This window comes from Lithobates pipiens, unplaced genomic scaffold (genome assembly GCF_037356315.1).
Source record: "Lithobates pipiens isolate NorthernLeopardFrog02 unplaced genomic scaffold, aLitPip1_a1.2 Scaffold_8, whole genome shotgun sequence".
In the NCBI taxonomy this organism is placed as follows: Eukaryota; Metazoa; Chordata; class Amphibia; order Anura; family Ranidae; genus Lithobates; species Lithobates pipiens.
Window position 1 is genome coordinate 372,157,769 of NW_027507903.1, and position 25,512 is coordinate 372,183,280.

General features: G+C 46.5%; 1 protein-coding gene across 2 annotated transcripts in view; it reads right to left on the bottom strand.

Moving 5' to 3' along the window:
• The window catches only part of LCP2 (lymphocyte cytosolic protein 2), a 398,083-nt gene that overhangs the window by 249,632 nt on the left and 122,939 nt on the right, over positions 1–25,512 (bottom strand). For both annotated transcript variants that reach the window (XM_077473572.1, XM_077473571.1), the window contains one exon: positions 7,448–7,515. In XM_077473572.1, the coding sequence (XP_077329698.1) occupies positions 7,448–7,515 (68 nt within the window). The remainder of the gene's footprint in view (positions 1–7,447; positions 7,516–25,512) is intronic.

A 25,512-nucleotide genomic window follows, 5' to 3' on the forward strand; every position in this document is an offset into this window, starting at 1 on the left:
GTTTAATAGTTTGTTATAAAATTTTGCAAACAGGTGATTTTTCTCCTTCATTGAAATGCGCTGATGAGGCGGCACTGGTGGGCACTGATGGGCGGCACTGGTGGGCACTGATAGGCGGCACTAGTGGGCACTGATAGGCCGCACTGGTGGGCACTGATAGGCATAGTTAAGGCGACACTAATAGGCACAGATAAGGTGGCACCGATAGGCACAGATAAGGCAGTACTGATGGGCACAGATAAGGCGACACTGATGGGCACTGATAGGTGGCACTGATAGGTGGCACGGATGGGTGGCACTAAGGGGCACTGGTAGGTACCACTGATAGATGGTACTGAAGGGCACTGATAGGTGGCACTGATAGGTGGCTCTGATAGGTGGCACTGCTGGGCACTGATGGGCGGCACTGATGGGCACTGGTAGATGACACTGATGGGCACGGATATGTGGCACTGAGGTGCAGCAATGTTGTTGAGGCAGATTGTGGGCACTGATAGGTGGCACTGTGGGCACTGATGTATGGCACTGTGGGTACTGATGTATGGCACTGTGGGCACTGATGTATGGCACTGTGGGCACTGATGTATGGCACTGCTGGGTGGCATTATGGGCACTGATGGGTGGCACTGCTGGGTGGCACTTTTTTAATTCTCTGGGGGTTACTGGCAGGGGGCAGGTGGGCACTGATACACTGGCCGTGATCGGGACTGATGTCCCAATCACGGCTGCCGGTGATCGGCTTTTTTTTTCTCTCCTCGCGCTGTCAGCGCGAGGAGGAAAAGTAGCCGATTACCGGCTCTGTTTTGTCACATGATCAGCTGTCATTGGCTGACAGCTGATCACGTGATAAGGGGTCGGGATCGACCCCTTGCTCGGATCGGTGATCAGGCCAGTCTCATTGACTCGCCGATCACAGAGCGCGCCGCGCGTGCCCCTCAGGGGGCGCGCAGGCCGCTCGTGCACGGGACGACGTCAATAGACGTAGTTCCGGCAAAGGAGGTCCGCGCTGTAGCCGTCATTCGGCTATAGCGCGGATCTCAAGAGGTTAAAGTGAATGTGAATGCTTTTTTTCATTAAAATAAAAAAAGATATTATACTTGCCTGCTCTGTACAATAGTAAGGCACAGAGTGGTCCCTTACCTCCTCTTCTGAAGTCTGCAGAACCCCATCCCAATGTTTTTATCTCTAGAACATAGCAAAGAGGTGTTCTATATTCCTCAAAGGTGAACTGTGCAGACCTTAAAACACTGCTTAAAGCGGGAGTCCACCGGGACTCCGCGTTTTTTTTTTTTTTAAAAGCCAGCAGCTACAAATACTGCAGCTGCTGACTTTTAAAATAGTGACACTTAGCTGTCCAGCGCGCCCACGATGTCGGCACCCGAAGCCGATCGCTAGGTCGTCTGTCGGGTCCTGCCGCCGCCATCTTGGGTATGGGAATCAGGAAATGGAGCCTTTCGGCTTCATTTCCCGGTTCCCTACTGCGCATGCGCGAATCGCGCTGCGCAATAAGGATGCTCCCCGCTGCCTCTGGGATCTGTGTGTTTCTCAGCAGGCAGCGGGGCACTTGCGGGAAGGGGCGGGCACTTGCGGAAAGGGGCGTAAGTTACGCCCCTTTCCGCAGAGAGCTATCCCGGAAGTGGGTGCAGTTACCTGGATTATCCAGGTAACTGCACCCCCCTCCCCCCTGAAAGGTGCCGATTGTGGCACCGGAGGGGGGGAGGGTTCCGATGAGCGGAAGGTCCACTTTAGGGTGGACCTCCGCTTTAAGATTGCATTGCACAGGAAGCTACAAGCTCACTGGATGTCTGTCTGGACCAACCAATTTTTTCTGCTCTTGCAATGTTTGTAACCACTACACTAACACTGTACATTTATGAATGACTGGCTTGTGGATTGTTTTTTATTTTCCCAGCTGTGTTTTTTATTTAGCAATTTTACAATTACCCACTGTGTGTGTGTCTGTTAGGGTTGCACTGATACCGCTTTTTTAAGACCAAGTACAAGTTCTGATACTTTTTATCAAGTACTCGCCTGATACAGATACTTTTTATAATGCCATGTTACAGTTTTCAAAGCACAATTTTGTAAATAAGTATTTTTTCTCCTTCACTGATGTGCGCTGATGAAGCTGTACTAATGGGCAATGATAGGCTGCACTGATGGGCATTAGGTTTAGGTGGCACTGATGAGGCGGTACTGATGAAGAGGAACAAATATGCAGCACTGATGGGTACTGATGGGCACTGATGAGGTAGCACTGAAGGGCACTGATGGGGTGGCACTGATGAGGAGGCACTAATATGCAGAACTAATGGGCACTGATAGGATTAGGTGGCACTGATGAGGGGACACTGAAGGGCACTGATGGGGTGGCACTAATATGCAGAACTAATGGGCACTGATAGGATTAGGTGGAACTGATGGACAGCACTGATGGGCATTGAAAGGCAGTACGGATTGGCATAATGAATGAGACAATATTTAAAGGATTTAAAGGATTCAAGAATGTTGCTAGCAAGACAAATGCTGCCCTGTACCTGTTCTGTCAGAATCGGTGACCTGTCAGATTCAGTAATGAAAGTAACATTCTGTCAAAACACTGCACACCTTGCACTCAGCCACAGTAAACCTGCAGTCAGAAGGCGGCAGCGGACATCTTGTTACACCCAGCCCATATAGCTAGTGAACTATTTGTTCACTTCGACAAAGTGGTTGAAGGAGAAAAAGGTGAATATCCTTGCATGGCTTAGTCAGAGCCCAGACTTAAACCCCATTGAAAATCGGGGGAATGATTTGAAGACTGAAGTCCACATATTGTCCCCATCAAATTTACCTGAACTTGAGCAGTTCTGCAAAGAAGAGTGGGCAAGTAGTGCAAATCTAGATGTGCAACGTTAGTAGAGGCATTTCTCAAAAGACTAAAGGCTGTAATTTAAGCAAAATGTGGTTTAACAAAATACTGACTTAAAGGTGGGGTGATCCTTTTTCCAATTTCCCTTCATTTCAGGCTGCAAAGCAACAAAATGGGATTCTTTTCTATACTCACTGTATATTTAACAATGAAAAAGACACCAGGCCAGAATGTGGAAATGTTTGCACATAAATGCTCACCAATGCTCTCCTCATTCTGCCTCGTTTCTACCACCCATCACCACTGCTTACAGCCTACTGAGATACATGTCCCAGGAGGCTACAGGACAAGTCTGCTTGCTGTCCATCCCTCACACATGCTCAGTAGGGGAGCTGGCTGTAAGTCATCAGGTCACAATCATAGTCTGTTCCCAAACCCAATTTGGTCAGGATCCAAAGTACATGTGAAGACTTTGGTTTGTAGGAAGACAGCACAGAAATATACAGCAATCACTGAGATTACATATTGGAAGTTTTATCCATCTGCTGTGTCCTAATACAGAGTCAATTATATTCATGCTAAAGCCACTGGAAATTGAGTTTTGATTTGAACCTTTTTTATTATTATTATGTGTTGTGGAGCGCTGCACTTGCCAACCACAATACATATATATAATGTACACATTGCGGTTTGCAAGTGGTTTACTGGAATTATGGCTGAAAATATCAGCCATAACCCCGGTAAAAAAAATTTGAAAAGCGGCAGCTGACTTTCTCACAAAAGCATTCTGATCGGCTCATGAGCCCCTAGAACACTTCCAGAAGCGGCGGGAGGGAAGGTTCCCAGTGTTTCTCAGGTTTACCGTTTTTTGTCGGTTTGACCAAGGTGATCAAATCTTTAATTGCCTTTATGGACCGGAGCGGCATCATGGTGTTATTTCCGGTCCAGGCTGGAACTAAACAGGTTTTTTTTTTTTTTAAAGCAAAATATAAAATAAAAAAAAACAATTTATCTTTTGCTTTTAAAGCGGTTGTATACTCAAATTTTACACTTTTACCTACAGGTAAGCCTATAATAAGGCTTACCTGTAGGTAAAACTAATATCTCCTAAACCTGTACGGTTTAGGAGATATTCCCTATGCATGCAGCCGTTGACGTCAGCGGCGCATGCGTTCTGAATGCCCCAGCTGAAGGTCCGGCAGCTTTGCCGGACCCTGCAGGGAAGAAAACTCCTGCGAGCGTGAGTGGGAGGGACATCATTCCGGCTCTGGCGTTGTGAGTGGCCAGAGCCGCAACGCTGCCGGACCTTCAGCTGGGGCATTCAGAGCGCATGCGCCGCTGACGTTAACGGCTGCATGCATAGGGAATATCTCCTAAACCCGGAAGACAAGCCGAGGGCAAGATGTCAGCTCCCTCGGCGTGGACCGGGCACCCATACGGGGGCTTCGTTCTGAGGTAAGTATTTGATAATGCGCTAGTATGCGCTGCATACTAGCTCATTATATCTTTGCCTTGTGGGGGGGTTTCCCTTTTTTTTTTTAATGTGCGGGTTTACTACCGCTTTAAGGGTAAAGGAATGATTTGGGGTCTTTTTGACCCCAATCTCTCCATAAAGAGGACCTGCTATCCTTATTTCTATTACAAGGGATATTTATATTCCTTGTAATAGTAATAAAAGTGATCCAAATATAAATAAATTAAAGGGACAGTTTAAAAATAAAAAGTTTGCTCGTAGAAAGCGAATGCATACGTAAGTCGCGCATGCTTATTTAAACAGTATTCACACCACACATGTGAGGTGTCCCCGTGAACCCGTACATGTACGTGCTTGCCTTCCGGCGGGTGGGGGGTCCGATCGGACCCCCTCCCGCTGGATGCGGCGGTCCGGTTCGCTTCAGGAGCGATCCGGGATGAGGGGATGGCCGTTGGTTTCTGGCCATCCTCTCTCGATCGCTCCTGGCAAATGAGAAGCTTCCTCCCACTGTGTATTGTATACACAGGCAGGGAGGAAGTGATGTCATTCTCCTCGGGGCGGTCTTATTGACCGGACTATGAGGAGAGGACACAGTAAGTCTGCACCAAACACTACACTGACACTAACTAACACACAGGCACACAAACCCCCTGATTGCCCCTAGTTAACCCTTTCACCCCCTTTTGCCAGTGTCACTAAGCGATCATTTTTCTGATCGCTGCATTAGTGTCGCTAGGTAGCTAGTTATTTTTTTAGGTTCACCGCCAGGTTTTTATAGTGCTAGGTACCCCGATATACTACCCAATAATGGTTTTAACCCCCTGATTGCCCCTAGTTAACCCTTTCACCCCCTTTTGCCAGTGTCACTAAGCGATCATTTTTCTGATCGCTGCATTAGTGTCACTAGTGTCGCTAGGTAGCTAGTTATTTTTTTAGGTTCACCGCCAGATTTTTATAGCGCTAGGTACCCCCATATACTACCCAATAATAGTTTTAACCCCCTGATTGCCCCTAGTTAACCCTTTCACCAGCGATCACCGAATAAGTGTCACTGGTGACGCTGGTTAGCCAGTTAGTTATTTAAGTTCCCCGTCAGGTTTTTATATAGTGCCAGGGACCCCCATATACTACCTAATAAAAATTTGAACCCCCTGATTGCCCCTAGTTAACCCTTTTACCAGTGCTGCTGACACCCACGCGCAAAGCATACACCTCCTGTAGTGGTATAGAATCTGAACAGATCAATATCTGATCTGATCAGATCTATACTAGCGTCCCCAGCAGTTTAGAGTTCCAAAAAAACGCATTGTTAGTGGGATCAGCCCAGATACCTGCTAGCACCTGCATTTTGCCCCTCCGCCCAGCCCACCCAAGTGCAGTATCGATCTATCGCTGTCACTTACAAAACACTAAACACATAACTGCAGCGTTCGCAGAGTCAGGCCTGATCCCTGCGATCGCTAACAGTTTTTTTTGGTAGCGTTTTATATTTAAATCCGGAAGGCAGTGCTTGGTTTTCGGGTTCCCGTACGTGGCTGGGCTCCCAAAAAGTCCCCCACATGTGGTATCCCCGTACTCGGGAGAAGTAGCAGAATTTATTTTATATATCATTTAGTGACAACTTTGTGCAAAAAAAAAAAATTGTAATATTCCTGCAACTTGTGGCAAAATATAAAATATTTCATGGACTCAACATGCCTCTCAGTAAATAGCTTGGGGTGTCTACTTTCCAAAATGGGGTCATTTGGGGGGGTTTTGTGTTATTTTGGCATTTTATGGCCTTCGAAACTGTGATAGGTAGTGAGGAGTGAAATCAAAAATTTGCACCCTTAGAAATCCTGAAGGCAGTGATTGGATTTCGGGGTGCCGTACGCGGCTAGACTCCCAAAAAGTCCCACATATGTGGTATCCCCATACTCAGGAGAAGCAGCAGAATATATTTTGGGGTGCAATTCCACATATAACTATGGCATGTGTGAGCAATATATCATTTAGTGACAACTTTTTGTAAACTTTTTTTTTTTTGTGTCATTATTCAATATTCAGTGGGCTCAACATGCCCCTCAGCAATTTCCTTGGGGTGTCTAGTTTCCAAAATGGGGTCATTTGGGGGGGGGGGGGTTGTACTGCCCTGCCATTTTAGCATCTCAAGAAATGAGATAGGCAGTCATAAATTAAAAGCTGTGTAAATTCCAGAAAATGTACTCTAGTTTGTAGACGCTATAACTTTTGCGCAAACCAATAAATATACGCTTATTGACATTTTTTTTTTACTAAAGACATGTGGCTGAATAAATTTTGCCCTAAATGTATGACTAAAATTGAGTTCATTCGATTTTTCTTATAATAAAAAGTAGAAATATATTTTTTTCTCAAAATTTTTGGTCTTTTTCCATTTATATTGCAAAAAATAAAAATCGCAGAGGCAATCAAATACCATCAAAAGAAAGCTCTATTTGTGGGAAGAAAAGGACGCAAATTTTGTTTGGGTACAACATTGCATGACCGCGCAATTACCAGTTAAAGCAGTGCAGTGCAAAATTGTAAAAAGACCTCTGGTCCTTAGGCTGAAAATTGGTCCGGGGCTAAAGTGGTTAAAGTGTGAGCTGTTAGATATCTATTTACTTGGTGCAACATAATCTTTCACATTTTACAAATAAATTGGGGTAAATATTGTGTATTTTTTCCCAAAAAATTGCATTTGCAAAACCACTGCGAAAATGCCATGTGACATATAAAACAATCGCCATTTTATTCCCTAGGGTCTCTGCTAAAAAAATGAAAATAAAAAATGTATAATGTTTGGGGGTGATTTACTGATTTAAACTTGTAAAAAAAAAAGTGCCAGAAAAAGCCTGGTCTTAAAGTAGTCATAAAGTAGTTAAAAAAAGATCAGGTCCATTTTTTGCGCAAGGTGTAATGCCAGTCCATTAAAAATGAATGGGCTGCCTTAACACAGCACTTCTTAACTCATGAAAAAGCATTGCATTAACACACATCTATCATTGCAATGCATAACCTAGATGGGTCCTGAGGGATGTCTACAATATTGTTACCAGTCGATCTGCAAATTGGATATTAATTTAACATACTTTTTTAAAGCAATAGAAAATGTTACTTACTTGTATCATAACCCATTGAATGGTGGAAAGGGGCATGTCCTCCTGAATGGGTTTTCGGGTTTTCTGTTCTGTAGTAAGATAAAAAGTATTTTGGTAGATGTGTTGTGTTTGTTAAAAATATGTTTTTTTAATATTAATAAGACATAAGATACATGGGACAATATTACAATAATGAGTTGGTCAGATTCCTGTCAGTTTTTTGGTTTGAGTAGATTTCTCAAACAAATTCTGTTTCATACAATAGGTACGTAGATACCATTGTTGTATTCAAATGACAGTTTTCAACAGGCTATTGTCTCTATAGCTACAGTAAACAAGTAAGACATTACTTGTTTGAGATTCTTTCAGCTCTCAAACTGAAAGAATGACTGTTAGATTACTGTCAGGTTTGGTTTGAGTAGACAATGGGTAGATACCATTGTTGTATTCAATTGACAGTTTTAAACTGTCCATTGTTTCTACAGCTACAGTAAATAGGTATGTTTTCTGTTGTTTGGGTAACTATGGTAAACAGCCTGAGACATAAAGGGGGGATTCAGGCATAAGCTACACACATCACCATGCTTTGAAGATCAGAAGCCACTCATGATACAAGATTTTTGTCATGGTTATGCAATAGAGTTCATCTGCTTACCTGTCTCCATGTGTTCATTTCTAGAGACCAGCCGACCCTCACCTGACTGCTTTTATAATCCATCCTCTGGCATGGCTCCACCCTAGCTCCTATCAGAGAACTCTATATTAACCTGTGCACTGCAGGCCAACCCTGCTGATCAACCTTTGTGTGTTAGCTTCCTGTTACCTACCGTGTGCTCTGCTGTTGTTACGTTACCGACTTTAGCGTGTCCTTGACCATCCCTGTTTGCCTGTGATCCTGACCTTTTGGCGTGTCCCTGACTATTCCTGTCTGCTTGTGGCCCCGGCCTTGGCTTGTCCCTCACCATCCCTATCCTCCTGTTGCCTACTGTGGGTGTGAGCTGGGGGACCCTGGGGGTCGCGACCTGGAGCCAGTTGCAGCCAAGTCCATCCTCACCACTAGAGGCTCTGGTGAAAACCTGCTGGCTCTTAGACTCTGTGCTCCAGGGAATTTTACACTCTAACCACGGTGGGATCCATCGTGGTGTTCTGGCGGCCCTGCTTTTCTATCACCTTGACCCCCGTCCGCAGCAGTCAGCCGTAGGGTCCACAACCTTGCGGTGCACTCCTGATCCCTACATCTGTCACCCGGCCTTAAGGTGACCTGACAATTTTTGCCTGGTGTCCAAGAAGCATCGTTGCGAATGAACATCACGAACATACAGTAACAGAAGATAAGTAACCTTTAAGTGTATTTGTACTGTTATAAACCATAGGCTGCATTTGCTAGGCATTTTACTTGTTATAGATATCTGTCAGTCTTGTATTCCTAAGATTGTAATAGCTTTGTATGTACAGAATCTTTGTATAGTAAAAGCACATTTACACACTGCAGAAGTCTCAGCTTCCTTGTTATACCACAGAGTAACCTTGCTAGATAGACGCAAAGCAAAACAGTAGATGGCTAAACTTTTGGAATGTATTATGTTCTTTTGAATGGAAATCATCTTTTTCTCTCTTAAGCTGCGTACACACGTAGCGGTATGTCCGACGTACTTAGTCTGACGGACTTCCCGCCAGACTGTCCGTCGGACTTTCCGAACGGGCTACTTGCCCACACACGGCACTTTTTGAGCGGACTAATACGGCGTACTAAGTCCACCGTACTATCCGCCCTACTTTTGAAATGAACGGACTCGCCCACACACGCGGAGGAAAGTCCGCTCATTTCGAGCGCGTCTCCAGGTAGGCGGGGCCCGCGAAGGAGACGCCGCTGGCCCCGCCGCCTGGTACGGACTTAAAGGGGAACCCCAACGCCGAAAAATCGGCATGGGGCTCCCCCCCAAGTCCACAACAGACCCTTGTCCGAGCACGCTACCCGGCTGGTCAGGAAAGGGGGGGCGAGCGAGCACCCCCCCTCCTGAGCCGTACCAGGCCGCGTGCCCTCAACATGGGGGGTGCCTTGGGGAAGGGGGGGCCGCGCGGCCCCCCCACCCCAAAGCACCTTGTCCCCATGTTGATGAGGACAAGGGCCTCTTCCCGACAACCCTGGCCGTTGGTTGTTGGGGTCTGCGGGCGGGGGGCTTATCGGAATCCGGGAGCCCCCTTTAATAAGGGGGCCCCCGGATACCGGCCCCCACCCTATGTGAATGAGTATGGGGTACAATGTACCCCTACCCATTCACCTGTAAAATAAAAGTACGAAAAAAACACAACACACGAGATAAAATACTTTATTGCACAGCTCCGGGGGTCTTCCGTCTTCGGGGGTCTTCTCGCCGGACTCCTCCGCTATCTTCTTGTAGCTCTTTTGCTAGCGGAGGAGTCCGGCTTTCTTCCTCGCCGCCGGCCTCTTCTTCCGACTTCGGGGGTCTTGTCCCCCTCTTCGGTTCTTCTGCCGGGCCACCGCGCCTTCTTATAGCTCTTTTACAGGCGGTGGCCCGGTCTTCTGTCGCCGCCGCCGCCTTCCGTTCTTCTTCTTCTTCTTCTTCTCCAGGAGATGTTGACTCGACGATCTCTCCGGCCGCAATGCCAGGCACGCGCTGCGCTGCCACTTATATAGGGGCAAGGGGCAGTGTCACATGGGTTTATGTCACATGGGTTGGTGTCACATGGTGACCCCGCCCCCTTACGATGTCACAGTCCCGGAGGATGCTGGGGCTGTCGCCATGTGACATCAACCCATGTGACCAACCCATGTGACATAAACCCACGTGACACCGCCCCTTGCCCCTATATAAGTGGCAGCGCAGCGCGTCCCTGGCATTGCGGCCGGAGAGATCGTCGAGTCAACATCTCCTGGAGAAGAAGAAGAAGAACGGAAGGCGGCGCCCGGCAGAAGAACCGAAGAGGGGGACAAGGCCCCCGAAGTCGGAAGAAGAGGCCGGCGGCGAGGAAGAAAGCCGGACTCCTCCGCTAGCAAAAGAGCTACAAGAAGATAGCGGAGGAGTCCGGCGAGAAGACCCCCGAAGACGGAAGACCCCCGGAGCTGTGCAATAAAGTATTTTATCTCGTGTGTTGTGTTTTTTTTTGTACTTTTATTTTACAGGTGAATGGGTAGGGGTACATTGTACCCCATACTCATTCACATAGGGTGGGGGGCCGGTATCCGGGGGCCCCCTTATTAAAGGGGGCTCCCGGATTCCGATAAGCCCCCCGCCCGCAGACCCCGACAACCAACGGCCAGGGTTGTCGGGAAGAGGCCCTTGTCCTCATCAACATGGGGACAAGGTGCTTTGGGGTGGGGGGGCCGCGTGGCCCCCCCTTCCCCAAGGCACCCCCCATGTTGAGGGCACGCGGCCTGGTACGGCTCAGGAGGGGGGCGCTCGCTCGCCCCCCCTTTCCTGGCCGGCCGGGTAGCGTGCTCGGACAAGGGTCTGTTGTGGACTTGGGGGGGACCCCCACGCCGATTTTTTTTGGCGTTGGGGTTCCCCTTTAAGTCCATACCAGGCGGCGGGGCCAGCGACGTCTCCTTCTCTGGGCGTAAAAAGTCCGCTCATTTCAAAAGTACGGCGGACTGGCATACACACAGCCGGATTGTCCGCCGAAATGCGAGTCCGGCGGGAAGATTGGAGTGCAACACGGCATTCTAAGTCCGCCGTACTTTCGGGTCAAAAAAGTATGCCGGAGGCTACACACGGGGGGATTGTTTGGCGGACTTGAGTTTGCCGGACTTTTCCACCGGATTGTTTGATCGTGTGTACGTGGCATAACACTACATTTACTTTACTGCTGTTGACTATACATGGGCTCAAACAGTTCCTGGCTGAATTCAGTATGTTGTGGAAATTTGATTGTATAACATTTTAGGATGTGTGTTTTATAGATTGTTATCTGTCTCCCTGTGTCTGGTTTAATCGAGGAGCGCTCTAGCAGAGCGCACTTGGGTCAAATCGAGACCAGTGGTGTAAAAATGATCAGTATGAAAACCTTCTCATGGGATTTGAGATGTCTTCTCAGTGTCTGTGGATGTTTGTTGGTTTGTAGGTACCAAGCGCAATGCGCTGGGCTTCTTGCCTTCAAATGACTGTGCGCATTCGAGAAGCGAAGTCCACATAACGAGATAAACATATTATTTTATCTCTGTGTGGCTACGTTATCCCTTTTGGATACATATCTGCTTTAATAAGAGGACATTGGTATCTGCCTTGTTAATATACTCGTACTGTATATTGACAACACCAGTAGCAATGTCCCCGCAGATTGTCTCAAGCCTGTAAGAACCATTAGAATGAGCTCACTCCATACCGTTTACTTTGAAAACACTATTGTCTGTGCTCCATGCTGACTAAAAGGGGGTGTGTGCACTTCCTCTTGTAAATGCCCTCCCCTTTAATGTATGTGTCATTTCCTGTGATGTCATTTTGTGTACTGAGGAAGTGCTTGCCTGTTGTGGGCAATCACTTCCTGTTTGTCATTCTTTTGGAGATAATAAAAGGCGATGTTGGGCCCCCCGAGGAGGGGCATAAGCATGGAACTGAGTACATAAGAAGGATGGTCATGTCTGTTCATTGGGATGAATGGGTTGGAAGGTAAGCTAAAGTATTATATCATTAAGATGGAAATGGGTGCTTATATGAGCACAGTAGATGTGGCTGTGTGCTACGACAAGTAGGATTCCCAGCCTACTAATGATTGCTACAATGTTTACTAGGTCTGCACTAAGGCCTCCTTCTAGTTGGACATCCCCTGAACACACCTCTTAAAGAAGTCAAACCACATTAACTATTTCATCACAGTCCACTGTTCCTCAGAGGAACACCCGCCTTATCAAAGAATTATTTCAGTTACTCTCTCAAATGTCCCTTTTGCTGCTGAGGGTACCTATGTGATTGTTGTTTCTTTCATTAACCATTGTTCATGATACCCAGAAGAGAAAAAAAGATGCAGATAGTCTGGTAAACTGTGAGCAGTGGCAAAACACATTGGCTACACATCAAAAAATGCTTTGGACTAACTATATTACTGAATATGTGCTCCCTTTTGGCAGGATTTGTAAGGGTTCACATCTGCATTTATGCCATGAATACTTGGGATTAAAGAACACATTCAAGTGAGCCTGAGTTTGTTATAGATCACTTGGCTTGAGACAGTCAAATATGATAACTAGTCCTCTATAATGATATATGTGTGACTTTGTTACCATATTTACATTTGTTGTGATATTAGCAGACATTCCATGTGTTGGCACTGGGTAGACTGGTGGGAGAAGCTAAGTGCTGCCATTAAAGTGGATGTAAACTCGGTTCATGAAATTTGAGCTGGGTACATACTGTATATCTGCAGTGTTTTCTTATCTCTCTTCAAAGCACTATGTCCCGTGGCTTTCTCCTGCTCCATTCATCTGTTATCAGCCTGACAACTCCTGACAAGTTCTCTGTCACATATGATAAAAACAGCCAGAGTTTTGCATTGGGGAGGATGCAAAAAATAGATTAGCAGAGCCATGACAATTCAACGATCAGCTGTGAAAGTCTCTATCTATGAGGAGAGGGGGTGTGTGATTTTACTCCAATCAGTTGTCTTGGCTGTATGCCCAGGCTTCATTGCAGTGTTGAACAGGAAGAGAAAATCTCCTAACACGATCTGAGCTTTCTAAACAGCATATGAAGATAAATACAGCAGATATACATGTAAAACTTATGTAAGGAGATTTATTTCCTCTCTGTGTATCATCTGAGGCTGTTCACTTCACTGGGTATATGTGAGGGTTTACATCGCTTTAAGTAGAAAACTGCAGAAAGCATTGCACACAAAAAGACCATCAGAGAAAACGAAACAGAATGTTGACCTGCCCACAATCTAAAATGAACTTAGAACATAACAATGGGAGCTGCCATTGCCAATTTAGTTTCAAAGGGGCAGGCTCTGGGGTCATCATCCTTGCTTCACCACTTAGTTATGCTCTAGGGCATAGGTTGGGACTGGAACTGGAAATGGGTGATTGTTTTGTGTTCAAATAAATGCCATGTATATTGATGTAGCCCCTGTAGGCAACTTTCACACACCAAGGGGGTGCCACAGTCACCCTGTGTTGTGTAGCAAAACGCTGATCTAGAAATTGAAAAGCCAAACCCAAATGTTTGAAATGTCTAAAACTGTTGTAAGTGTAAACCAAATATTAGTTGGGCATAAAAGCCAATACATTTCAGGGCCTGACACTAGTGATGGCCGAACAGTTCGCCCGGCGGTAGTTTTGCGGCAAATTTCGGCTGTTCGCGGTCCGCCCGTTCGGCGGACTATTGGCGCCGTTCGCCCGGCGGACTTCCGTGTTTACTGTGTAAAAGAACTTTGACCTATGATGACACATCCATCATGGGGTACAGGACAGCCAATTGAGACATTACAGCACATGGACACTTGGACATTCCCCCTAACTTATAAATACACCCGATCCGGTGGCCATTTTACATTCTTTCTTCTGTCACTATAGGGAGAGATTGCTGTGTGGAGCAGGGAGAGATTACAGTGACCCAAATCGCTAGCTATTTGGCACACAAAAGTTCTTTTCAGGACTGGTACAGGTGTTAGGTGTAGTTCAGGATAGGCAGTGCTGTGCTAGTGGTTGTTGCAGCAGCCTGAGTGTCTTTTGTCAGTTTAGAGAAAGGGACAGGACGGTGTGTGCTGCAGGGACAGCCAGTTTTGTCATTAGCTGTTACTATCAGGTCCACAAAAGTGCTATTTCAATTATTGTTCCAGTAGCCTCTGTTTTGTCAGTTTATATAGGGACAGGCAGGAAGCAGTGTGTGAGGCAGTGAGGGTCAGTTTAATCAGTAGCTGTTACTATTAGTTCCACAAAGGTTTTTTTCAGGACTGGTATCAGTGGTATGGTAATAGGCTTGTGCACGTATAATATTCTTTCTTCCAAATATAGAAAGAATATTATACTTGACTGCGGCCCTTCTGCTGCAGTCTGCTAATCATTCACAACCCACTTGTTCCACAAAGCTCCTTATAAGGACTGGTAACTTGGTCTGTCTAGGGTGCTACAGTACATAGGGTTGAGTGAGGTACAGTCTGCAATTCTATAAGGACTGGTATAGGTCCACAGTACATAGGGTTGAGGTGCACTACTGCTGACCGCTGCCCTATACTGCAGCAGTCCTTCATCGGTATAGGGACTGACGTACAGTCTGCTAATCACTCACACACAACCTACTTGGTCCACAAAAGTCCTTATAAGGACTGGTAACTTGGTCTGTCTAGGGTGCTACAGTACATAGGGTTGAGTGAGGTACAGTCTGCAATTCTATAAGGACTGGTATAGGTCCACAGTACATAGGGTTGAGGTGCACTACTGCTGACCGCTGCCCTATACTGCAGCAGTCCTTCATCGGTATAGGGACTGACGTACAGTCTGCTAATCACTCACACACAACCTACTTGGTCCACAAAAGTCCTTATAAGGACTGGTAACTTGGTCTGTCTAGGGTGCTACAGTACATAGGGTTGAGTGAGGTACAGTCTGCCATTCTATAAGGACTGGTATAGTTCCACAATACATAGGGTTGAGGTGCACTACTTCTGACCGCTGCCCTATACTGCAGCAGTCCTTCATCGGTATAGGGACTGACGTACAGTCTGCTAATCACTCACACACAACCTACTTGGTCCACAAAAGTCTTTATAAGGACTGGTAACTTGGTCTGTCTAGGGTGCTACAGTACATAGGGTTGAGTCATGTACAGTCTGCCATTCTATAAGGACTGGTATCGGTCCACAATACATAGGGTTGAGGTGCACTACTGCTGAAAGCTGCCCTATACTGCAGCAGTCCTTAATCGGTATAGGGACTGACGTACAGTCTGCTAATCACTCACACACAACCTACTTGGTCCACAAAGGTCCTTATAAGGACTGGTAAGGTATAGGGTACTACAGTACATAGGGTTGAGTGAGGTACAGTCTGCCATTCTATAAGGACTGGTATCGGTCCACAATACATAGGGTTGAGGTGCACTACTGCTGACCGCTGACCTATACTGCAGCAGTCCTTCATCGGTATAGGGACTGAGAGTTTTGCCACAGGGTCATTTAAAAAATGACAGGCAGAGGAAGAGGCAGGCCCTTCCGCAGGGGTTGTAGGGGTAGGGCAGGAGCAACAGGCTTGAGCCAAAGTGGGAAGTTGCAGAAGGTGCGTTCAATTACTTTAAAGGACGCACCAGACTTGGTTGAGTGGCTCGCTCAGCCTTACTCTTCTGCACCCTCCTCATCCTCTCGATCTGCACCCTCTTCTTCACTCTCTGCTATGTGCACCCCCAAAGACACTACCACCAACAACAACAAGCTCACGTTTTTCTGTGAAAAGGCAGGCTTCCGTGGGCCTAATGTTCGAGCATAAAAAAAAATGATGACGCCGGATAACCCTCTTGCCCAACGGTTGACAGCTGGCTTGTCAGAACTCATAGCCCGCCAACTACTGCCATATAAACTGGTGGACTCGGAGGCCATTGGAACACCACATTTGTTGCCATTGGAACACCACAATGGAAGGTCCCAGGAAGGAAGTATTTCTCAGAGAAGGGCATCCCAGAGCTATATGGCCATGTTCAGCGGCAAGTGAATGTATCTCTGGCACACAGTGTCGGTGCCAAGATACATCTGACCACAGACACGTGGTCTAGCAAACACGGGCAGGGAAGGTATATCACTTTTACTGCATACTGGGTGAACCTTCTGACGGCCGTCAAGCATGTAACCCGTGGCACCCGTGTAGATTTGGTTTTACCGCCACGGATTGCATGCAGGGCTGACTCTTCTTCTCCTCCTCCTACTCCATCCTCCTCCCTCTCCTCAGCTGACTCCTCCTTTTCCGCTGCTAGCGTCTCTTCTGCTGCGCCGCCCAAGCTCCCCAGAACCTATTTGACATGCCAGGTGAGACGTTGCCATGCCGTGCTGCGTTTGTTGTGCCTGGAAGCCAAGAGCCACACTGGCCCGGCACTCCTTTCAGCTTTGCGTTCACAGGCAGATCAGTGGCTAACACCGCTCAATTTGATAGTTGTTAAAGTGGTGTGTGACAACGGTGCCAATCTGCTTAGCGCATTGAAACAGGGCAAAATCACGCACGTGCCATGCATGGCACACGTCTTAAACTTGGTCGAGCAGCGATTCCTTGTCAAATACCCTGGGGTCCAGGACATCTTGCGGCAGGCAAGGAAAATCTCGGCCCATTTCAGAAGATCTTACACGGCCATGGCTCGCCTTGCTGACATTCAGCGGCGACACAATATGCCGGTCAGACGTCTTATTTGCGATTGCCCGACGCGATGGAACTCAACCTTCTATATGCTTGATAGGCTGCTCCAGGAGAAACGTGCAGTTAACGTCTACCTGTATGAACTCTGCGGCAGAACCGGTTCTGGGGAGCAGTTTTTTTTTTCACGGCGCCAGTGGCTGCTCATGCGCCACGCATGCAGACTTCTGCGCCCATTTGAGGAGATCACCAAACTGGTCAGTCCCAGCCATGGCGCCATCAGTGACATGGTACCTTATGCCTTCTTTATGGAGCGTGCATTGCGTCATGTCATTGATCAAGCTGTGGAGGAGCAGGAGCGGGAAGACGAGGAAGTCGCAATGCTGGATGAATTCCCAGGGGGGGCTACTCTATCTGAGACAAGTGAACAACAGGAGTCTGAAGAGGAGTCAGAGGAGGATGGTGCTGGGGCGGATGAGGAGGAGCAAGAAGAGCATGCTTTAAACCTTTCTGGGATCCCTGTTGTGCGTGGATGAGGAGAGGAGAATGAAGAGGACGACATTATCCTGGATGATGAGCAGGAGCCAGGCCACCACACCGCTTCCACTTTAGTGCAAATGGGGGCCTTCATGCTCCAGTGTTTTAATAGGATCAGGAAACGCCTAGACCGTCAGGTGTCCGACTACATCGGGTTAACGTCCGATGTGGACGCTCTGAGGAGTGATGAACCCCTGGACTACTGGGTGGGAAGGCTTGACCTCTGGCCAGAGCTTGCCCGAACTGTTGGCTTGCCCCTCATCCAGTGTCCTGTCCGAAAGGACGTTCAGCGCAGCAGGGGGGATCGTGACCGATAAGCGTACTCGCCTAGCTCACGACAGTGTTAACTACCTCACATTTCTAAAAATGAATGAGGCATGGATCTCGGAGGAATTCAACACATGTGACCAGTAGACCATGTATATGTCTATAAACAATTTTTTTAATCGAGCACAGAGACCTTCTTTCTTCATTTGGCTCACTTCCTTGTCCAAAAAAAGCACACCGTACTATATGCCCGTACCCTCCTCTTTGAAGAGGTTGAGCAGGGTCATATTTCTACTGGGGCTGCTTATTATGAGGGGCTCCCACCATCCCTGTGCTGTGCTGACTTCCTCCTGGGGCTGTACCTCTGCTGTGCATATTTTGAGGTGCTCCCACCATCCCTGTGCTATGCTCATTATGAGGGGCTCCCACCAACCCTGTGCTGTGCTGACTTACTCCTGGGGCTGCTTATTATGAGGGGCTCCCACCATCCCTGTGCTATGCTGACATCCTCCTGGGGCTGCTTATTATGAGGGGCTCCCACCATCCCTGTGCTATGCTGACATCCTCCTGGGGCTGCTTATTATGAGGGGCGACCACCATCCCTGTGCTATGCTGACATCCTCCTGGGGCTGCTTATTATGAGGGGCTCCCACCATCCCTGTGCTATGCTCATTATGAGGGGCTCCCACCATCCCTGTGCTATGCTGACTTCCTCCTGGGGCTGCTTACGGTGCAGGTGTCAGTGCTGTATATCATGGTGCTGATGTCAGTGCTCTCTGTCACGGTGCTGCTGTCAGTGCTGTATATCACGGTGCTGGTGTGAGTGCTTTACGTCACGCTGCTGATGTCAGTGCTCTCTATCACGGTGCTGCTGTCAGTGCTGTATATCATGGTGCTGGTGTGAGTGCTTTATGTCACGCTGCTGATGTCAGTGCTCTCTATCACGGTGCTGCTGTCAGTGCTGTATATCATGGTGCTGGTGTGAGTGCTTTATGTCACGCTGCTGATGTCAGTGCTCTCTATCACGGTGCTGCTGTCAGTGCTGTATATCACGGTGCTGGTGTGAGTGCTTTATGTCACGCTGCTGATGTCAGTGCTCTCTATCACGGTGCTGCTGTCAGTGCTGTATATCACGGTGCTGGTGTGAGTGCTTTATGTCATGCTGCTGATGTCAGTGCTCTCTATCACGGTGCTGTTGTCAGATCACTCTATCACGGTGCAGGTGTCATTGCTGTATGTCACGCTGCTGGTGATCATCTCCTGCACCCTCTTCTTTGCCTACCCTGGTCCCTGACCTTCCCTCTCCTCCATTGCCTTCATGCGCTCCACAGTCCTGAATTGTCACAACAATTTCCCATATAAAAAAAGAATGCTTGTAGTTGTCGATCCCAGATTCACCTCATACATGTGTTATGTCATTGGCCATGTGGTGGGACTATGTTTGCATTATTATTTTGTGGCTGCAAATTTGACCTGTAGGTTTGCGAATTTCGCCTCCCATTGAAGTCAATGGGGCCCGCCGCGAACATTCTGGTTCGCGAACTATCGGCCGCGTTCGCGGTCCGCGTTCGTGAAACGTCCCGTCGGAAGTTCGTCCATCACTACCTGACACCACCCTCTTTATCAGGGTTAAAATATGACATAAAAAGAGGAAATAAGTGATAAAAGAAAAAAAAAAAGTACTGCTGAATCAATAATGGAATTGCACATGTATATGTGTGTATACACATATTAATAATAAAGAAATAAAAATTAACTGAATTTATGACATTAAAATAAAAAGGTAAAAATTGCTATTGAAATTAGAAAAAAATGTAATACAATTATATATTTACAGTACGAATATACAGTATGAACATACAAAAGACCTAATTGTTAAAAAAGGGTTTATGCATGGGAACATTTTCAGTGTATTCACTGGAGTTATTGATAATTACATAACTGTCACTGCAATAAAACTGTGTGCCTCGTGGACCTCTTGGAAATGGCGCTATACCATTCATTATGTTAGTGGAATACTGGTGCAGCTTCAATATGCAATACATAGGCTATGGTAATAATAATACTAATTGGGATAGAAATAAAGCATAGAGAGTGAAAGAACAAAAGGTATACTTTATTAAAATATGAATGAAGCAATAGAGACTTTCTTAACTACATGGACATTATTATTTATTTGATGTATTTGAATTTTTATTTGATGTATTTTGATCCATTACATACACAGTTGCACAACACTTTAGTTTCTCCACTCTCCTTAAATTTTACCATCCAATGCATATTTGTTTACTCTATTTCTTTGCCAGATACATGACTGCATTCATATGTGTGCACAGCCTTGTCACAGCCACACTCACATCGCATGTGTGTGTGTGTGTATATATATATATATATATATATATATATATATATATATATATACACAGTACACACACACTCTTTTAAATAAGTGTAAACAAACATTTTGAAATGTATTCAAATATTTTTAAATATTTTAATAAATTTTACATTTTACACTTATGGCAGAGCCAGTTAGAGGGAGAGAGAATGGGGTGAGAGAGGGGGACTAGAGAGAGATGGAGGGCCAAAAAAGAGGGGGGTGAAAGAGAGAGGGGGTGAGGGTGAAAGTGAGAGGGGGTGAGAGAGAGGTGATATAGAGAGGGTTGAGAGGGGGGTGAGAGAGAGAGGGGGTGAGAGAGGGTGGGTAAGAGAGAGAGGGTGAGAGAGAGAGATGGGGGTGAGAGTGAAAGGGGGGTGGGAGAGGAAGGGGCAGAAGAGAGAGAGGAGGTGAGAAAGAGGGTGTGAGGGGGTGAAGGAGGGGGGTAAAAGACAGAGAGGGGATGAGAGAGCGAGAGAGAGAAATGGGGGGGTGAAAATGAGAGATGGGGGTGTGAGCGAGAGATGGGGAGTGAGAGAGAGAGAGGAATGGGTGAGAGAGGGGGTGAGAGAGAGAACAGTGTCATCGGCACTGGCCATGTTGGTGGAGTACTCAAAACAGCGCAACAAGGCACACAGGTCTCACATGGAGGCCCAGTTATTGGTGGTGAAGTGGTGCTGTTCCGCAGAGTGACTCACGCAAGCATGCTGCAGCTGAAACTTCACTATCGCCTGCTGCTGCTCGCATAGTCTGGCCAGCATGTGCAAGGTGGAGCTCCACCTTGTGGGCACGTCACATATGAGGCGGTGAGCGGGAAGGCCGAAGTTACGCTGCAGCACTGACAGGCGAGCAGTAACAGGGTGAGAACGCCGTAAGTGCGCACAGACGGCCCGCACTTTCTGCAGGAGCTCTGGCATATGGGGGTAATTTTTAAGGAACCGCTGGACCACCAAGTTCAGCACATGCGCCAGGCAAGGGATGTGCGTCAAACTGGATAGGCCCAGAGCTGCTAAGAGATTTCACCCATTATTGCACACCATCTTGAGGCTCACTGCCACCAGCCACTCATCAGTCTGTTGTTCCATGTCCCTCCACAACTCCTGCGCGGTGTAGGGTTTTTTCCCCAAATGGGAAAGTTTTAAAACTGCCTGCTGTTGTTTACCCCTGGCTGTGCTGAAGTTGGTGGTGAAGGTGTTACGCTGACCGGATGAGGAGAGAGGTAGAGGATGAGGAAGCAGAGTAGGAGGAGTTAGCAACAGGAGGCAAACTGAAGCGCCCTGCAATCCTCGGTGGTGGAAGGACATGCACCAAACTGCTATCCGCCTCAGGCCCAGCTGCCACTGCATTTATCAGTGTGCTGTTAGGGAGATATAACGTCCCTGACCATGCTTACTGGTCCATGCATCCGTAGTTAGGTGGACCTTGCCACAGGTGGCATTGCCCAGTGCACACCTGATTTTTTCCCCCACTTGGTTGTGCAGGGAAGAGATGGCTCGCCTGGAAGAGTAGTGGCGGCTGGGCACGACGTACTGTGGGACAGCCAATGCCATCAGGCTTTTAAAACTCCACCAGACGGAATGACAGCATTTCAAAGGCCAGGAATTTTGAAATGCTGGCATTCAGGGCCATGGATCGTGGGTGGGTAGGGGGGTACTTCCTCTTCCGCTCCAGTGTTTGGGAGGTAGAGAGCTGAATGCTTCCATGGGACATTGTGGAGATGGTTGGTGACCCAGGGGGTAGTGTTGCTGGCAGATCCTCTGTTTGTGAGTTGGCAGGTGCCACGGTCACTACAGAGGTGGATGAAGAGGCCGAGACTGCAGCAGAAGAGGAAGCAGGAGAAGCCAGAGACCTTTCTTGGTTTTTGAGGTGTCTACTCCACTGCAGCTCATGCTTTGCACTTAGATGCCTGGTCATGCAGGTTGTGCTTGGGTTGAGAACATTTATGCCTCGCTTCAGGCTCTGATTGCACAGTGTGCAAACCACTCATGTCTTGTCATCAGCACATTGTCTGAAGAACTGCCACGCTAGGGAACTCCTTGGACCTGGATTTGGTGTGCTCGGTCCCTTGCTGCATTGGGCAGTAGCAGGCATACTGTCTAGGGGATGGATGCTCCGCTTTTGCACCCTGCTATCTCTTCTGTTGTGCTGGTGGCTCTGTGTGACCACCGCCTCTTCCTCCGAACTGCACAGGTCATCTGCATGATGTTGATTTCATGTGGGGTCGAGCACCTCATCGTCCTCCACATCATCTTCCACCCAGTCTTCACCCCTGCCCTCCTTGTCGGTCCACAAAATTGCGAAAGCAGCAGCAGTTGGCACTTGTGTTTCGTCATCATCCGAGTCATGCTGCGATGGTCCTCCCATGTACTCATCTTCAAACATAAGTGGTTGGGTATCAGTGCACTCAATATCTTCCCCTTCTGGGGCAGGGCTAGGTGGATGGCCCTGGGAAACCCTGTTAACAGTCATCAAAAATCAGAAGAGACTGCTGCATGATTTGGGGCTCAGACTGCTTGGCTGATTTGCAAGGGGGTGAGGTGAAAGACTGATGGACATCGGCTGCAGGTGCCAACTCTTTTCTTTCAGCAGTAGACTGGGTGGGAGACAATGTGAAGGAACTGGAGGCGCTGAGCAACCCAATCTACTATCGCCTGTACTTGTCCAGGCCTCAACATTCTTAAAGCCGCATTAGGCCCCGCCAAATACAGTTGCAGGCTCTGTCGCCTACTTGCCCTACTCGAGGAAGGTGTTTCACTTGTGCGTGTAGCTGGCACAGATCGTCCATGTCCTCTCCCTGCAACAGGAGCTTCACCAGCAGCACCACGACTGGGGCCACGTCCCTTATTTGACGTTCTCATATTTCTCAAATTTAGGATCTTGCCCTAAATGGGTGTTTTTAGAATAGCAGAATAGAAGAACAGTATCTAAAGGGTGTATCTCACACGTACAGATATGAAGAAAATGCTATTCAAAAAAAAATATTTTGCCCTAAATAATTTTTTTTGGAATAGCAGAATAAAACAACATTATCTAAAGTGTGTATCTCACAAGTACAGATATGCAGGAAACACTGCAAAGTATCTGTTTTTGCCCTCAATGGGTGTTTTTAGAATAGAAGAATAGAGCAACAGTATCTAAACGGTGTATCTCACACGTACAGCTATGCAGAAAACACACCAAAAAAAAAATTGCCCTAAATTATTTTATTTGGAATAGCAGTATAGAAGAACAGTATTTAAAGTGTGTATCTCACACGTACAGATATGCAGGAAACACTGCATAATATCTGTTTTTGCCCTAAATGGGTGTTTTTAGAATAGAAGAATACAACGGTATCTAAACGGTGTATCTCACACGTACACATATGAAGAAAATGCTATTAAAAAAAAATTATTTTGACCTAAATTATTTTTTGGGGGAATAGCAGAATAAAACAACAGTATCTAAAGTGTGTATCTCACACGTACAGATAAGCAGGTAACACTGCACAATATATTTTTTTGCCCTAAATGGGTGTTTTTAGAATAGCAGAATAGAGCAACAGTATCCAAACAGTGTATCTCACACGTACATATATGCAGAAAATGCTAGTCAAACAAAAAAAAATTTTGCCCTAAATTATTATTTTTTTGAATTGCACAATACAAGAACAGTCTCTAAAGTGTGTATCTCTCACGTACAGATATGCAGGAAACACTGTAAAATATTTATTTTGACCCTAAATGGGTGTTTTTAGAATAGCAGAATTGAAGAACAGTACCTAAACGATGTATCTCACACTTACAGATATGCAGAAAATGCTATTCAAAAAAAATATTTTTTTGCCCTAAATTATTATTTTTTGAATAACACAATAGAAGAACTGTATCTAAAGTGTGTATCTCACACGTACAGATATGCAGAAAACACTGTAAAATATTTTTTTTGCCCTAAATGGGTGTTTTTAGAATAGCAGAATATAGCAACAGTATCTAAAGGGTGTATCTCACAGTGACATATGCTGTGCTGGTGCTCTGAGCTTGCATAAAATGCCTGCCGACGCCAACCTAACTAACAGACGGATAAAAGTTATATTTTCTCTGGCACTGGGCTCAGGGCAGTGTAAAAAGAATGTGCACTGCACCCACACAACTAAATCAGGGTAGATCGTTGAGTAATTAGATTTCTGAAGCAGGACTCCTATCTAATTCTCTCCCTCAAAACAGCAGCAGCAACCTTTCCCTACGCTATCTAAAGGAGAGTGGCGTGCTGTGCTGTGTGCCTCTAGCTTATATAGAGGCTGGGTCACATGCTGCACTGGCCAATCACATCCATGCCATTAGTAGGCATAGCTGTGATGCCTTCTAAGGGCACACAAGTTAAATTAATGTTAATTGGCTGCCCTGCAGCTGTTAAAAAAGAGCCATTACATTACCGAACCCGAACATACAGTAAATTGTTTGGGTTCGGGTCCGGGAACCAAAAACCCAAAAGTCCGGTACGAACCGAACGTTTGGGTTCACTCAACCCTAGTTGGGAGTACTGAGGAGCTAAACTGTCCTGGGTTCAGTTCAAACAGAGTTCAGCTCACTTCAGAGAGGTTCGGACCCCATTGAAATTAATGGGAGCTGAATCTGTCAAATTTAAAAATGCATATTTTCTTGACTAAAGAGGGTGTCAAAAACATAGCATGGTGGGGGGGTTGACACTGCCCTGGGAAAGCACTGATGGGCACTGATGAAGCTACACTGATATGTGGTGCTGATAGGCGGCACTGATAGGCAGCACTAATGAGTACTGATTGGCGGCACTGATTGGCAGCACTTGTGGGCACTGTTGGAGCTGCACTGAATCATCAGGTCATGGATGATCAGTGCCCTGTTTATTAAGGTAGAGGTCCTCGTGTGGATTTGCCAGTTATCGGCTCTCGTCTCCTCATGCGCTGTCAATCCTGTTTATACTGAGATCAGTTGTGATTGGATACAGCTGGTCACATGATAAAGAGCTGCTGTGATTGGCCCTTTATCTGTGATAATTCTAAAGAATGGCTAAGCAATATATAGAATAGCAAAAAATTTACTTTAAACTATGAAAAACAAATTTCCTAGGCATTCAATGCTATCCCAAAAGGCAAGCTGACAAAGTATAAAATAATCATCAAGATAATGAAGTTTTTATTGCCATGTTGTACATGTTACCAGCAATGTGTTGCATGCTAAAGAATACCCAGGTAATACGTTATATAAAGTAGAATGCACAAGGTTTTTTGGCAAAGTATGAAATGTCTGTTTAATTTTAATTTTGCTATATACTTTACCTAGGGTTTGTATAGAATGGCTAGGCATTATGCAGAATGACAAACACTGCTTAGGCAAAGTATGCAAAGAGAGCCATGGAAAGGCATTTTATTGACAAGATGTATATGAAAACAAAATAAGACATCCAAAAAAAACTACAGAACTCTCTGAAAAGAGACAAGAGAAAAAAAAGCAGATTTGACCTATTTGTTTGCAACAAGTAAGGCTAAAATGGCATTTAGAATTACACTTAATAGTCTTTTTCACACAAAAGCCCTTGGTAGATTGGCACTTGTTCTTGCACAAGCACCTGACGAAATCTTGTCCACTTCCAGTGGAA